The sequence below is a fragment of the Coturnix japonica genome, chromosome Z, assembly GCF_001577835.2.
Source record: "Coturnix japonica isolate 7356 chromosome Z, Coturnix japonica 2.1, whole genome shotgun sequence".
NCBI lineage: Eukaryota > Metazoa > Chordata > Aves > Galliformes > Phasianidae > Coturnix > Coturnix japonica.
The window spans coordinates 64,450,052-64,466,067 of record NC_029547.1 but is presented as its reverse complement, the minus strand read 5'-3'; the positions used below and the strand labels follow the sequence as shown (position 1 = coordinate 64,466,067).

At 41.7% G+C, this 16,016-nt stretch overlaps 3 protein-coding genes across 4 annotated transcripts; 2 read left to right on the top strand and 1 right to left on the bottom strand.

Moving 5' to 3' along the window:
• The first annotated feature begins 76 nt into the window (after positions 1-76).
• LOC107306660 (small EDRK-rich factor 1-like) lies at positions 77-3,925 on the top strand. Its single transcript, XM_015849979.2, has 3 exons — positions 77-202; positions 2,822-2,930; positions 3,437-3,925. The coding sequence occupies exons 1-3, from the start codon at positions 196-198 to the stop codon at positions 3,516-3,518; spliced, it is 198 nt and encodes a 65-aa protein (XP_015705465.1). The 5' UTR covers positions 77-195; the 3' UTR covers positions 3,519-3,925.
• Positions 3,926-3,986: 61 nt separating this feature from the next.
• Positions 3,987-7,566, top strand: LOC107306659 (survival motor neuron protein-like). 2 transcript variants are annotated; one of them, XM_015849978.2, is made up of 9 exons: positions 3,987-4,105; positions 4,178-4,249; positions 4,346-4,471; positions 4,723-4,896; positions 5,263-5,400; positions 5,705-5,776; positions 6,271-6,381; positions 6,611-6,696; positions 7,019-7,566. In XM_015849978.2, exons 1-8 carry the CDS (start codon positions 4,067-4,069, stop codon positions 6,665-6,667), a joined length of 789 nt encoding a protein of 262 aa, XP_015705464.1. In that variant the 5' UTR covers positions 3,987-4,066; the 3' UTR covers positions 6,668-6,696; positions 7,019-7,566. The 2 variants fall into 2 exon arrangements, with proteins under 2 accessions (XP_015705464.1, XP_015705463.1); XM_015849977.2 differs by having other exon boundaries at positions 7,015-7,566.
• Positions 7,567-8,210: 644 nt separating this feature from the next.
• LOC107306658 (general transcription factor IIH subunit 2) lies at positions 8,211-15,469 on the bottom strand. Its single transcript, XM_015849976.2, has 15 exons — positions 15,294-15,469; positions 15,132-15,209; positions 14,918-14,954; positions 14,335-14,421; positions 13,819-13,869; positions 12,791-12,845; positions 12,272-12,377; positions 11,487-11,577; positions 11,278-11,365; positions 10,588-10,695; positions 10,260-10,323; positions 9,717-9,820; positions 9,347-9,449; positions 9,029-9,068; positions 8,211-8,630 (listed from the first exon to the last, which is right to left on the bottom strand). Exons 1-15 carry the CDS (start codon positions 15,347-15,349, stop codon positions 8,511-8,513), a joined length of 1,188 nt encoding a protein of 395 aa, XP_015705462.1. The 5' UTR covers positions 15,350-15,469; the 3' UTR covers positions 8,211-8,510.
• Between the last annotated feature and the right edge of the window lie 547 nt (positions 15,470-16,016).

Here is a 16,016-nt window from a genome sequence, read left to right as displayed (position 1 = left end):
TGCCCCTCCTCTTCATCCTCTTCCTCCTCACGGCGTAGTGAAGCGCTCCGTCACCCCGTGCCCGCCCCCCAGCCCGAGCAGTGTGACGTATGGGCCGGTAGAGCTCCATAAAAAGAGCCAGCAGTGGGCGGGCCGGCAGAAGGTTCTAGTTGGTGCCGTGGTGTCGGTGGCGTTGTGCGATACGAGCATCTCGCCATGACCCGTAAGTTACATTGGGGGCTGTGGAGCCGGGCGGGGTGGGACGTTAACGCCGAGCTGAGCTGCTGTGCGGTGGTTCGTTCCTCGGGCTCAAGGCCCGGCTGCCCCCGGGCTGCGGGTACAGGGCTGTCAGGTGATGGCGGATACGGAACTGCGCCTTTGTGTTGTGTTTGTGCTGCGATAAACCGTGTTGAGAGTGTTAACCGCGTTGGTGAGGTTGTATTTGGCAGCACAGGAACGTAAGGTGAAAAGGCATTAACAGTGCTGGGTGAACAGCAGAGATGTAGCTCTGAATGTTCTGCAAGTGATGACCTGGATCACAAACAGCCCATGCACACATCAGATCTTCAGTTTCATAAAGTGGAAGGCTTTTTATGCTTTTTCCTTTGTTTTTCCAGCTCTTAGAAGTTAACTATATGTTAAGGATTAAAGACGAGCACAATGTCCTGCAGACAAAGATAACAGAGCTATAGTGTTTTACTGTAAGGCATTTTAGCTCAGTACAGTGCTGGGATGCTAAAGGGACAGCTGCTGTGGCATGCTGCCTTGCTGTTTGCTCTCAGCTTTAGTGTATATGTCTGGAGTTCAGACCTTTGGTATCAGTCACATGTGGGCTAAACTCTCATTTCAAATGTTCAGATGGTAAATTAGGATGAGACTACACTGCTAATTAGAAACTGTGCTTCTGAATTCATAAATTCGTGGTAGTTCTTGTACTACCAAATTGAAACAGCAAACACACAAGGTGCCCAGAAGTGCAATAAATCTGTCAAGATGTTGATGACTGGTTGAAATGATGAACGCTTTTCTTCTTTCTGGTAACCATCTTCCTTTGTCCTTGTATGATACTGCTCTGTTTACTTCAGCATTCTGATCTTGGAACACGGTGGCGCTGGAGATCTGACACATGATGAGATTCTTTGCTGCTCAGAAGGTCCTCTGGGGCCATGGCATCTGTACTCCATCCTTACTGCCATTCTCTTTGGCCTCTGTCCAGGAGGAATGATAGCAGCTTGTTCCAGTGCTGCACAGAAGTTTCTGCTTAACTTTGTATTAAGAGACAGCTGGATCTTGGAAATGGAAGAGCACAGATGGGAAGAACTAAGGCTGTGTGCCTTGCAGAAGCAGACCAGGATGAGCTATTAGGGCACAGGTATTGGCAGGAAGGATGTACTGTTCTTCTGTTGGAAATCATGTGAATTTCTCATTATAGGAAGTGGAATTGGCTTCCTTTCTTGGAAGATTTAGATTGATATATAGAATTCATAAAACAGCACCATCTCTTAAGGGATAGGAATGCTCAATCATCATGTCAGGTGAAGTTATAGGGCCACATAGTCTTAGAAGATCATACATGCATGTATGGAATAACTGCAGATGCTGCTTGATTGAAGAAGAAGGGAGTGTGTAAGGTTAAGGATGGAGGGTTACTGCTGTATGGATTTTGTCTCAAACAGTGTGTTTTGACTTCCCACCTTTTTTTCTTTGTGATAAGTATTTATTTAGTTTCTTCAGGCCCCACATAAGACCTTGCTGCAAATCTGCTCATGTGACATTCATGCACTAAGCACTACAAAACCGAAGGACCATTTATAGCCTGGAATGTATCATCTGCTTATGACTCATCAAGTTCTAATCAACTCCCAATACTGCCAGAGATAGCCATTTCATTTCCGTTTCTGAAGAAATATTGACCACTTCAGCTGGCAGAACTCTGGGAACAGGATCTCACCGAGTGCTTGTGAGAAGGATGGAGCAGAAATTCTCTTTGCTTTTGCTAAAGGTGGTCATTCACAGGTGAAGTACATCTTCAAAAGCAGGAGCAGCCCTCAGGAAGTTGTATGTAGCACCTCTTGCCAGGGACTATACAAACAGGTATGAAGAAGGAACACTTTTGTCTTGTTGCATGGCAGGTACCTTTACCACCTCAAGTATGGTTAGTACAAAGCTGTGGATTATATCAACAGTAAAGCTTCAGATGTTCTTTTTCACCCGGTTCTTTCTCTGTATACCTGAAATTACAGGCAGGTGAAGTTTGGAGAGGTTGGTCATGGGGATTGAGAGATGGCATAGGTCATCTTAACTGGAGAGAAGCTGAAAGGGGTACAGTGGAAATGATGGTGAAATTGAGCTTTCATTTTTGAGCATGGGAAATGTCTCATGTCTGTTCAAGTTTGGTTGGAGTAAGTTGAACAGACTAACAGCGCCTCACATGCAAAGTAGGTAGACCAACAATGACTGCATCCTTGCTGCCAAAGTAAGGCATCACCTGTTTGTAGAAACTCATAAAAGGAGGAAGATTGGGATGAAATCAAAACAGCATGCAGAGGAAGGAAAGATGTGAACAAAACCCTGTGGCAAGAAGTTACCTGAGTGTTTGTTCAAGTAATTCTTTGAATACCATGGAACCACCCTCACATGTGCATAGTGTTAGGGGTATCCACCCTGTGCAGGACATTAGCACACTCCCCAGAATAAGCTCTTTTTTTGCATGTCAAACCATGACAAAGGATAATGTCATTGCTAATTGCAAAATGAGCCCAATGTTAATGCTTTTGTAATGGACGTGCTAACTGTGTTTTGAAAGTGGTACCACCTGTATAAACTATATGGTGTCTTGTAGGTGGAAATCAGCGTGAACTTGCCCGACAGAAGAACCTGAAGAAGACTCAGGAAACTCTCAAAGGTAAAAGAAAAGAGGATAGCTTGTCTGCATCTCAGAGAAAGCAGAGGTAAGATCCACAGCACTGCTGATTAGAGTGATTGTGCAACATGGGAAGAAAAATGAGACATAAAACATCCACTGTCTTAGCTGAAATAGGGTCTAAGTACATTTCTTCTGTTCAAAGTAGAAAACCTGGATATAGGTTTTGCTGTGTCTGCTGCTAGACATAGACTTTTCTTTGGCAAGACCTGGAATTACTTTTTAGCAGCTTTTTGCCTGGTATTAACAGGGAAATAGTATGTAACACCTTCTTGAAGATGTTTGATCCATTGTGGTCTTTATTTCAAAAATTACATTGGATTACATTATATTTTATATAATTCTCTAGTGGCATTTCTGCATCGTGGGGTGCTGAGGTGACCAGGATGAAGATGTGATATTGGCTGAGTGTTTTATAATATATGCTCTTTATCAAGATGGGATCGATAAAGGGCTGCTAAAAAGGTGTATGAAGCTCTTGTTAGAAAAACAGCAATCCAGTATCAGTAATCTTACCTTATTTTGTCTTCACAGAGACTCTGAAATCATGCAGCAGAAACAGAAGGCAGCCAACGAAAGGAAGTCTCTGCAAGCAACAAACGTGTCAGTCAAGTAGAAGGGCCTAGAAGATGGTTCATAAAACTGCTTGCTAAATGGTTAAATGTTTATCTCGCAGCTTTGTTCAACCAGCATTAGTTTGTTTCCTGTTTAGTATAGGCTGATTTGTCTGGAATGCTGTTTTTAAACTGACTATAGTCTGCATGGTCATGGCTAGGAATAGCTTTACTGCAGGTATTGCTATGCCCAGGAATAGCTTTACTCCAGCTATTGCTGCATTTAGGGTGTAACTAATGGTTCCAGTAGTCAGTTTTCTATATCTACAGTGAGACCCCATTTTCTTGTCTTAACTTCTGAAGTCCGACATCATTTGCAGTGGAACACAGCAGTGAAACGTGCTTAACCTGACAGAGGTCTAATCTGTAAAACCCATCGTATTTTTACAATAAAACATTGCATGAAATATCGCCTGATCTGCAGTACTGTTTGATAATATGATTGTGGGGGGGGGGGCCGACACTGTGGAGCCGCCATTGTGGGGCCGCCATTGCTCCGCCCTCCTGAAGTAGGCGGTGCGCATGCGCGGCGGGCAGAGGCGTGTCGGCCATGGCGGGCAGGGTGCTGTTCCGGCGCGGAGCCGGGCAGGTGGGCTGAAGGCCGAGGGGGAGAGGGAGGGAGTAAGATTTACTCTTATAAAGCGTTCTGTGGTACCCCTAGAGTGACGACTCCGACATGTGGGACGACACAGCCCTCATCAAGGCGTACGACAAGGCGGTGGCCTCCTTCAAGGTGAGGGGCGGCTCGCTGGGCCTGTTCATTCCCTCCCCCCGGAGCTCACAGCTGTGCTTTATTCTCTGCTTTATTCTTTGCTTTTCTCTCTTGAAGAACGCCTTAAAGAACGGGGACTGCTCGGAGCATGCAGACAAACAGGAGCCGTGGCCGGGGATGAAGAGGAAAAACAGCAAGAAGAACAGGAACAGAAACAAGAGCAGCGCCGTGCCGCTGAAACAGGTCGTCTTTCTTGTGGGTTATTACGGTACCAACGGGAGCCCTTAGGTGCTACCTTGATAGTAACGTTTGAGAGAGCAGGGGGGGAATGGTGTGATAAACCTGGGTTATAGGGAGCTGTTACATCGCTGGGTAAAGCTCCCTGGGTAAGACACATCGTCCTCATGGCTGGGACAAAAAGGTAGTTTAGAAGTCTTTGTTCCATGTGATTCTTTGGTGCGGGTTTTTACTTGTCTTTCTCGTTTCTGTTGCAGTGGAAAGTTGGTGACAGCTGTAATGCTGTTTGGTCTGAGGATGGTAATGTCTACCCAGCGACTATTGCCTCCGTAAACTTGAAGAGGGGTACATGTGTTGTTACTTACACTGGATATGGAAACAAGGAGGAACAGAACCTGTCTGATCTGCTTCCTCCAGCTGGCGATGGAACAGTAAATCAATGGGGGATCCCGGGGGGGTGAACAGTGTTTTTTCAGTGTTTTTGGCATCACTGCGCCGACCAGATGGGTTATGTGACAACTGAAACCCAGTTCCATTGTAAAGGGTCACACACAGGGCAGGATAACTCTCCCCTTGCTTCCTGAAGTGTGCATGATAGAAAGCAGGAATAAGAAATTCGTGGGTGAGAGAAAATACATTGCAAATGATGAACAGATAAGATTGAGGTGCTCCCTGAGGAGGGTTGGGAAGCTTAGATGAAGGGAGGGATGTGGGCAGCACTTCCCATACTTCACACTGCAGTTGCTTTCTGTAGTTTCCTACTTTGTGCATCTCATAACAATGTTTTGGTCTTCTAGAATGAGAATGAGACTCCATGTTCAACAGATGAGAGTGAAAAATCTTCCCATTCGCATCAAAATGAAAATAACTGCACAAAAACAAGATTCTCTCCTAAGAACTCACGGTTTCCTGTGCCACCTCCAGGCCTGGGAAGGGTAAGACCTCGTCTTTAATAAGTGCAAACACTTATTTCTGTTTATAAAAACTTAAAAGAAACAAAAAGCCAGAACTTTGTGTTAACTAGAAGTCTGTGTCAGCACTGTTTGCCTCACAGTGTATGTAAGTTTTACTTCTCTAGCTGTGGAATGCTCCCCAGAAATGTGTGCTCTTATTGCAGTCATTAAATTGCCGGGGTATGTTGCCTTTAGTTTGTGAGTTGCTTCAGATGCTTCTGTTACACAAAATCCTAATACCTTCAGTTTCTTTCTAATCACACTGTTGAATTATTTCAATATATAGCATGGATCAAAGTTCAGAATGCTTCCACCGTTCTTATCTTGCTGGCCGCCCCCCCTTCCAGCAGGACCACCGGTAAGTGAAGATGGATATCTCTGATCTTAGACTTTCCAACTGAGTGTCCTGATCTTCAGAACTCATTTCTATGTTAAAGTCTGTATTTTCTGGATATTTGGTAATGCATTAAATTACAGCTATCAAAAGGATCTAATGCACAGAACCAGATCGTTACTTATTTTTGTGATAATAAGCTGTTGGTAGGAATACAAAGAGAGTATTTCAAGAAACCACACCTTTATTTTTAAGTAATGATGTTTCATTGATACAGATAAGTATTTCTGTTTAATTAAGCTTCTGAACAGCCAAGCTATGGGAACCATGTTTCTCCCAGACTTTGGAAACCAAATGTTTTCTTAAAGATTCCTTTGCTTGGTTCCATTTCAGAGCATGCACTGAGGGTATATTTCTTGTTTTCAGCTTTATACTGTTTAGAATTTGTTGCCATGTAACTGGAGATAAAACTCACTGAAACAAAAACAACTTGTTTTTTTTTCTTTCTGATTTCTTAGTTGATTCCTCCCCCACCACCTATGGGGCCAGATTCTCCTGAGGATGATGAAGCGTTGGGGAGCATGTTGATAGCTTGGTATATGAGTGGTTATCACACTGGATATTACCTGGTATGTGCTGTTTCTATCTGGAAATGTATGTGATGTTGTATGGTTAGACTTAAGGTTATTTTGTATTGTACGTGTATTCTTACATTGGAGCAGGAGTCATGTGAGCCTGGGTGTTTGGTCAGCTGAGGTTGTTGAGGTCTCATTTCCCCAAACAGTTTGTTAAAAACTGGGAAAAAAAAGTCTTGTTTTTACAAAGAAATAAAAGCTTTACCTTAATTGTGTTCCACAGGGGTTAAAACAGAGTCGAATGGAAGCGGCCATGGAGAGAGAAGCCTATCTAAAATAACTGAATCACCATCACTCTTTGGAAGGACTGTAAGTATGGTAATTTGGCACTAAATGAAGATACAGTCTTACCTGAAAATCTCTTTATCTCTTGGAAAGCATTTGATTCTATGCAAAAATATTGGGCTTCAGGAGTTCCACCTGCTTTCATGGCTCTCTGTAAAGATCATTTCTGTTAGAATCCATTCCTTTGCCTAGCAGCAGTAGAATATTATTTTCTTGGGCAGGATGATGGACAGTATTGAAGCACTGTGATGAGGGGTATAGATAACTCTCCAATATACTCTTTGGTTCCTTGTAGGACAAATCTGATCTAATCTGATCTGCTGATTCTCGTCTTTTCTGAAGGCAGGTGCAGATGTTTGTCACTGGGAGATGGTCATCACTTGTGCACCCGGTGATGGTGAAGATGAGAATCTGTGCAAAGGGGATAAATCTTTGTTTTCATAACAGTGAGCTGCCCATGGTAACAAGTAGACAAATTACCCAAGACAAGTAACTGTAGGTGCTCTTTTTTGAAGACATCTTGGCATATGCGTTTAGAAAGAACTGCTGCAATAAAATGTTTTCTTACTTTCTTGAAACGAAGTAATAGATCCATCAAGTTTGGGTTTTGGGGTGTTTATTTTTGTTGTTGTTATCCTTTATTAATGTTGTATTCCTTTGACTTTTTGTCTGACCGATAACACCTGCACTAGCGATTGCAGCATACTATGTTAGGACACGTTTATGACAGCATTTTGTCTTACTAGTTTATGATGGCAATGACAGTGTGCCTCCAAGTTTAAGAGGACTTGTCTTGTTCCATGGCTCTGCTCAGAATGCTGTGAATGGCAGCTGGAGAGGCTCATTTTCTGTTCAACATGCCTGTTAAATAAAGTTCTGCTCTTTGAACTTTTACATCTTGGTTTTCTCTTTGTTCGCGTGATGCTGAATGAGTTGTACAAGTTCTGGTAGTGAGAAGGTAATTGAAATTGTGGACTTCTTGGCCCTTACAGTCATAGTTTTTGTATATGTAGGATTATGATTTCTATTTCACAGTACATTATTTGCATAATTAATTTCATTACAAGCACAAGAACCAAGTAGAAATAATTGTCTTTTAGCAGAATTACACATTTTCCAATGGAAGGCATCAGTTATGGCCTATAACTAACTTAATCCTGTTCTCTCTTCCTTCTTTCTGTTATAATAATGCTGCTGTAGAAGAGACCAGTATATTTCACTGCAGTAAATATTACTACAGAATGTGTTTATTTGCAATGGGGGAAGCTTTCCCAGCCTTGAAGATCTCTGGATGCAAAGATGGTCTCACCTTGGACATCTTTTATGCTTTTTGTATCAGTAGTAGTTTCCTTGGAAATAAATACAATGGATCACTTTCAGCACAACCAAGGAGATTATCACCACTCCAAAAATTGCTTTATAAGATCTTTGTTAACTTCTTACAATAATATTTTGCTCTATTTCACAATCCACTGAAAAAGATGCACGTATTTTCAGGGCTTCTCTTTTGAACAGAGAGACGAACGCGAATCATCAGATCCATCATGCTAAATAAAAAACTAGTTTTATTACTCCCACATTTACAAATGTACATGTAAACCCGCAGCAACAGTCAGAAAAACCTCATAACTTTTAAAATAAATATATTCCTGAATTAAATGCATCTGATCGGTTACAAAATTAATGCATCAGATAAACATATCTGCTTCCAGCCCAGCGTTCATTCTCCTGTAATCAATCACTCTTATTTTGAGGTGCCTCACTGAAGGCCAAGTAAAAAACACAGATTTACACAAGGATAAAACCGATACGACAATCTCTTAAAATAAAAGATGGCATCATACAGATGCGGGAGTGGGGTGCTCATGAATACAGCCAGGACAGCAGTGCAGGGAGTCGTGAACAAACATGTCACACTCCACACAAAATGCATTCTTGCACATTTTACATACAAACACCTGGAAAAGGTAGAAAAACTTAAATTAGAAGAAAATTACCCAACAACGTCTTCATCAAGAGAGTATTAACAGATAAAATAGATACCGCTTGCTATATATACCCAAGAGAAACCTTAATTCAGTTGGATTTCAAAGAGCAAGAGTATCAGTAGGGCTGAGTTGGAGTCACTGCTTCCACGTGCTTATGAGTGGAACCTTACCCATTAAGTCTAGGAAACCCCTGCCCTTGCTTGTCCAGCCTTTGAAGTCTCAAAGGTGCAACTATGACAGAGAACTCAGAAGACAATAACACTGCAAGTATTATTTTTTGGCTTCTACAAAAGTACTTTTTATGACTGCTCCATTCTTTGACTGTATCTACCTGTGGCACGTCTCCATGCACGTTCCAATGTACTTACACTTTGATCTTTGAATTCTGCTTGGCAGCCTTGACAATACCTAAAAACGAAATAGCGTTTTTAAATAGAAAAGTTACAAGATAATATAAAGCGGTGTTTAAAAACATATCCCACATATCAGTCATTCCCAGGACAATTTCAGGTGTTGCTCTGAATGGGCAGATAACTGCTGATATAACTGCAAAAACCTTATCCCAGTAGAGATCAAAAATCTCCTAACATTTAACAGTCTCTCCAGCAGTATGGAAGCCATGGCCAGGAAGATGTGTATTATCAAAGGTAGCCTTATTGTCACAAGCCTTATTATCACTCACATACCGTTCTCCCTGATATTCCTCCAGTGGAATTTCCTGAAAGGCATCCAAAGGAAACAGGTGGTGGTAAGACCGAGCCAGATGAGGTGCAGACACCAGTGTAAGACCTTCCATTAAGAAAAAAAGATAACGATGTTACTATAAGAGACAGCTAATAAATAACCTCTAACTCCTTTATTTTGCATGAAATTCTAGTTAGAAGGATTAATTTGATCTTCAGAAGTACTGAAGAATGCAGCCTGAAGCTGTAATTCCAGGACTCAGAAATGAAGTAGAGCTGGCCTTTAATTTCTGAGCACAACTGTATTTTAACTCCCTTTTACTCTCTTAGTGTTAGCACATAATGCGTGTGCTCACCTGCTTTTGTTACTCACCGCAGATCTTGCATTCCACAGGAAGTTCACTGTATTTGGCTCTGCACTGAGGACAGAAATACCCATCCAGTGTAAGACATGGCTCACTGTTGTTTTCCAGTTGTCTGGAATAGAAGAAATCAGTTTAGTCCTTAAGACATAACAGTGTCATACTGTATCACACTGCACAGACAAACAGTCCTCACAACAGTTAATTTTCAGTAGCTTCTACACTCCACTTCAAAGTATCATAGTATCATAGTCTTGTGCGGGTTGGATGGAAAGTGTATGGAAGTATCAAAAACCAACTGATAGCATGTGATATCAGTAACCACATATCCCCACAGTAATAAAGCAAAGACCAAATATTCCCACATAAAGGAGTCAATATAACTATGGCCAGAGTTGATGTGCAAACAGAAGTAAGACTTTCAGTGCTTGCTAGTCCTTTTTCGTGTTATTCTGCACCATTTTCAGAATAAAACTGGAGAGCAGGTTTGATCAACACTACTACACAGCCTTTAGTTCTAGTCAGCCCACTGAGTTCCCATCAGCTCCACTTACGCCATGCTGAAGGATGGCTTTGCATCTTGGTCAGAAAGGGAAGCAATGGTGTGCTGGGGAAAACCTGCAGAGAGAAAAATATTTTCTATTACTGATTTTAAACAAAAATAATCTTTCAGTTTTAATGGTAATGGAGAAGTTCAAACAAGATGCTGAAGATTAACATTTCTTTTGTTTGCTTAACAGATAGTTAACAAAAGCTAACTTTCTAGAAAAAAAAGTATATTCCTTTATTATGCTTCTAACCACTTGCTTTGTTTTCACACAGAAGACACAGAGACAGAAAAAGACAGAGGGTTTGCAGATCTTGCACCAAATCATTCCCTACCCATTCGAATCAGGGAGCACTCCGAACTGGAACTGGCGGGTGGAGGACTAACGTGATGCATCAGCAGTTCCTTATAATGGCTTTCATCTAAAATAACGTGGTATGTGCCTGCCATGACAAAGAAATGCCTTTCTCTCACATTATGCATTATGAACAAGTTCTCCAATTACATGTGTTAAAAAAGAAACAGAAGCAAAAAACAACTTTGGTACTAAATATATATATAATTATATAAATTATATAATTTATATATATATTATTTATATTTATAATATATATTTTATATATATAAATATATAAATTATATATATTTTAACCCAAAAAGAAAACAACCTTGTGAATACTACTGAAAACAAGTTTTATCATTAATACAACAGAATGTTCCTTTACAAGTGAAGGCCCTCAGCTGTATCACCAGCAATTACGTGGTAAGAACTACCACTGATGTAAACATACAGTTTTTTAATGTAGAATCCTGCTTTTAGACATTTTTCTTCTACCAGCATATACCATTTCACTGAACACTGTGTATGCCACAGATTTGAGAAGACCTTCTATCTCCCACTAGCACAACAGTCTATTCACTCTTTATCACCCAGATGCATTAAAGAAAAAAAAACAACAAACCAGTTATTCAATTCTTTTGGAGATGTATTTAATCAGTGCCACTACAGAACTTCACACACATACCTCCAGTTTCTCGGGTCAGTACTGTACAGACTCGAACTTCAGCACTCAGACCAATGACAGACACTCTGATCTTCATTGCTTTCAAACTCTTCATATGGAGAAAGAAAAAATAATCCGATTTGTACACTGAGCACTAAAAAAGGGTAGAAGTTGTCAAGCTGTCTAACAGCTTGGAGGATAAAACTAGTAGTCAAACTTTGACTCCATACCTTGATTAGCTCATAGATGTTAGCCGGATCACATGTTGTAAGACTGCTGAAGACTATTAAAACCTCTCTGCTTGTATGTCCTGGCATATGCCTAAGGAAAGCACAATGTTAGTTCACTTCTGCATATTAAGCAACACATATGATAACGTTCCCAATGTTTCTCCTTCCAAAATCCAGTATCTAACACTTAGTACACAGCTGAACAACTGTGATCTGATTGTGATGATGCTCAAGTTATCCCCATGCCTTATCCACACGCTGCCAGGTAAAATTCACCTTCAAAGTAGCAACAGTGCAGCAAGTCTTCCTAATTTCTTAAAACAGAAGTCTCTCATCAGGTCATCCTACCTCAATCTCTGTCAAGACTTCAATCAGGTTACTGTGATTCAATACAGTTTCCTGTTCTCTTGCCATTACTAATCTTCAGCTCTCTCTTTAACTCAGTCCTCTACTAAAAACTCACTGCAGGGTCTATCACCACATTTATACACTATATAAAACCATCTAATTTTATAAGATGCTTTTGCTTGCTGTAAGAAGCTCATCTCTAAATGGAAATATTTTATGTTAGAAAACTGAACACAATGCCTGTCTAGAAGTAAACTCCTTAACAGTTTGCACTGTACAAAGAATCAAAGCCACCTTTTTAAGGACTCACAGCAGATCAGGGCAAGAAACAACTTGTTAAAATGTAAATACTGACCCTCTCCCATCAAAAATTCACAACTAGCATTATCTTGATGATGGAAAACAAAGAAAGCACAAAACCCCATTCACATACTAACTTTAAAGTCTGCATGGCCAAGTTTAGGGAATTATATAGAGATGGCTCTCCTTGGCAGTTCATATCCACCGCTTTCTTTAGAGCAACTATGTGCTTTTTTGGGTTACCTGCAAATAAATAAAACACTTCAGCTGAAATAACTTCAAGAAGCCAAAGAGACAGAAAACCATCATCATTAAGTGCTTCCCATGAACAAAGCAGTCACAGAGTGAACTGTCTGACAGTAGAGACGGAATTCAGTTTCCTGTTATCCTCAAAGTACTGCTTAAGCACCGAGGAACTCCTCTAATTCCTTCAGCTTTTCAGGTGGATAAAGAGACAACACTTATAACCACATCTCTGAACACACTTTTCTTGCTGGTGACAGAAAGTAAGGATCCAAGAAATCTTGCTTCACAGCAGCTTTCCAAACGTCAAGGAAAGCACAACTATCAGCAGATACAAAGCTGACATCTAGATTGAGAAATTAACTGCACTGGCAACAGATCTGCCATTGTAAAAGAAGACACTGCCTCCCTACCTGAAAGCTCTGTCATTTTCTCAGCTCTTTTACTCTTGGTTACAATTAAGCCCATCTAGAGAAGGAAAGAAAACAGCAAAACTTAATGAGTTTTAAAATACGTTGATTTACATCTCTGCTGTTTCACCCCATACTTCTTCATAGATCAATAGTTATTTAACTACACGGGTTTCCATACACGTGTAACAGCAGCAGGAGCACATAAATGCTTACCACAGTCTCTTACGGTAGTGAGAAATACAAGTACTGGACAGAGTCAGAAGGAAACACTGATGGTGGGAAGTCCCAGTTGAATGGTCTCCTACTGCAACTGAAACACTGAACCTAAAACACCCCATCATTACTTTACTAGCTCTTGTTATACTATGCTTCTTGTTAACTACTGATTTATACTCCAAGGTTTGAAGGATGCCAGGTTACATTCATCCTGACATCCTTCATCTACCAAGCTGCACTGCAAAAAGCGCTCCTTCACGTGCACAACACCAGCTAAGTTCTCACTTAATTAAACAGAGCACATGAAAGCAGAGAAATACACACACAGAGGCACTTTATTCATAGGCACAGAGGAAAAAGGTGACCACACTGCCACTCTGTGGAGAGATGGAGTGATTTCAGTCACAGGGCGGTCATGGAGGTGCAGCACCAAGACGGCTCTGCAATCTCAGAGTAAACCAGCACCGGGCTTCTGCCTTTGTCCAAGCACCTTTAAGGTACAAGCACCAGTAAGGATGGCCAGGCACCTCCTAACCTCACCTGAACTGTGGCCAGAATGGAATGTTAATGGCAGTAAGTCAATTATCTTGAGGTCCTACAATAATGATCCTAAGCAAAGAGCCCCTTGAGGTCTGCAGGACTGCAGCAGGCTGCAGCCTTTGATGATTAAGTGCTGATTAAGTGCTATTAGCAATCACGCAATCTAATCTTACAATTAACTATAAAAGTATTTAATAAATCTTCAATTGCTGCTAAATCAAACCTGCATAAACATCTGCTCACGGCATTGTTTCTTGCATGGTTTCGCTCACCTGACTAATGGGATTCTGGTCAAAGTACTCTTCAACAAAATATTCCAGTAACTATAAAGACAAAACGAGACTGTTACAAACTAAATACAGTTTTGCTTCACATGCAGTAATATGTTGCTATAGTATGTGCAAAACAGTTGCCCAATCAAACAATAATGAAGAAGGGAGGGGGGGAAATAAGCCTGTCCCTGCCACTCATTGCCCTGTGTCCCTCCATCCTTCTCCTTCCAGCATTGCCTATGCAAATCAATACCAGGCACTACTGATGTTTTATTTTATCCACTTCATATGCTGAAGCTCTGTATTAGATTACTTCAAAGACGCACCAAAAAACATTAATCTGTACAAAATCTTCAAAACCCAGGATTTTAATGCTTTGTATTTTATGATACACTGCATGTACAGTTCAAGTATTAAGCAGCAATACAAACTCCTGTCTAGCACCTATTCAAAGCAGAACTTACAACGTACAGTTCTACTATTGATAAAGAGGTAAATATTTGAGTGGAGAAATACCTTCAAAGTGCAAGTGAGTCTGTTGGGTTTTAAATCTTGGTCCTCCATCGTTCTGGATCCATCAATAACCACATAAAGGTGACGCATCTGCAGTATCACCACAAAACGTTAATTCTCATACAGGTTTTAAACTTTAGCACAAGGACCAAGTTTTTGCATTCAGTTTTCCATTTCTCCTCTGAAATGGAACAAAAGATCATCTACCTTGAAACACATTCACTGCTCTTTTTCCTCTACAAATTAAGCACAGTTTGCACCTGTTTAATCTCTTTACTTGAAGGCCTTGGTGCTGCATGAAGCAGTGTTGTAATCTGCAACTAAAGAAAGCTGTTTCTTTCTCATTTCTCACATGGAGCAAACTGCATGGTTTAGCACACACAGACTGGCTGCATTGTGAGGTGCACTGTGCATACACACCAACCTGGTGCTCCACAGCCCACCCTGCTGCCGAACACAGGAAAAGCCTTCTGACAACACAAGAGAGAAGGCACAAACTCTGCTCTCAAGCACATCTCGTCAGCACAAACTGCCTCAGGTTGGGCATGCCAGCTCTGCTGGGTTTGTTGTGGATGTGTTGACGTACCATTCCCAGCCGGACTTGTCCATGGTGTTCGTAGATTCTGACAAAACACACAGAAAGATTCAAGTGAGATGCAGGTGAATGAGTGAGGCCTGAAACAAAGCCTGGAACTAAACCAATATCAACCTGTCAGCCTCTCATCACTGCCGGCCTGCACGCCTCTAAACACAACAAAACCCACTGAACTGAACACCGAGCACACTGACGGGCACCTCACCTTTTCCTCTTGGCCTTGAACAGGATATCCTCGATGGTTGCCTTCAACGACCCGGATTCATCTTCTTTCAGTATTTCCCTACGGAAAACGGAGGTTAACGGTGAGCACATCAAGGCTCTCCTCGTCCTCACAGCGAGGCGAGGAAAGGAAACCAGACCCTACCATGTTCTCTCGTAGCCTCCTTCCCAGCGCTTGGTCCTCTCGGGCTCGTCGTCCATGGCGGAGGAGAACACACTCACACACACTCGGACACACTTAAACACACTCACACACGAACCTCCTCACAGCAGCAGTGCCCGCCCTCAAGCAGGAAGCGGCGTCGCGCTGCTTCCCGGTGCTGCAGCCTTGAGCCTCCGGCTGCACCCACTGCTACTCGCCTTTCGTTCCTCCCTTGCCGCTGTGGGGGCTGCAAAACTGGATCAAAATGCTTTGAAAATCTGTGTTTTCTTGATGGATTGTTTCTTGTTCCTCTCTCTAACTCGAGTACTCAGCCCACAGACTGTCTGCAAAGTTTAGTTTACTCATTAATACATTAAAAACTATGCATGAATTTGTACAAATTCCAGCTCTCTCAGCTTGACTGAATTGATCCCTCAGCAACAAGCTTGTGCTCTATTTACTACCATCATTAAAAACGATATGGCACACTTGTTTTAACTGCATGATCCAATCTGCCATAGGTGATACTGAGGACTGAGACAAGCAGGCAGTCTCAGCTCACCATCACAAAGACCAGCACGGTGAAGGCCCTGCAGCCAGTTCACAGAATCACAGAATGACCCGGGTTGGAAGGGACCTCAAGGATCATGTAGTTCCAACCCCCCTGCCTGGCAGGGCCACCAAACATACACATTTACTAGATCAGGTTGCCCAGGGCCCTGTCCA

Coding starts and splice junctions, on each gene's coding strand:
- LOC107306658 (XM_015849976.2), bottom strand. CDS start 15,349: ATGGACGACGAGCCCGAGAGGACCAAGCGCTGGGAAGGAGGCTACGAG. Junction 11,366..11,486: donor ACATCTATGAGCTAATCAAG/GTATGGAGTCAA, acceptor CTCCATATGAAG/AGTTTGAAAGCAATGAAGAT. Junction 10,696..11,277: donor ACTGACCCGAGAAACTGGAG/GTATGTGTGTGA, acceptor TTGTCATGGCAG/GCACATACCACGTTATTTTA.
- LOC107306660 (XM_015849979.2), top strand. Junction 2,931..3,436: donor GCATCTCAGAGAAAGCAGAG/GTAAGATCCACA, acceptor TTGTCTTCACAG/AGACTCTGAAATCATGCAGC.
- LOC107306659 (XM_015849978.2), top strand. CDS start 4,067: ATGGCGGGCAGGGTGCTGTTCCGGCGCGGAGCCGGGCAG. Junction 5,777..6,270: donor CCCTTCCAGCAGGACCACCG/GTAAGTGAAGAT, acceptor CTGATTTCTTAG/TTGATTCCTCCCCCACCACC. Junction 6,382..6,610: donor ATCACACTGGATATTACCTG/GTATGTGCTGTT, acceptor TGTGTTCCACAG/GGGTTAAAACAGAGTCGAAT.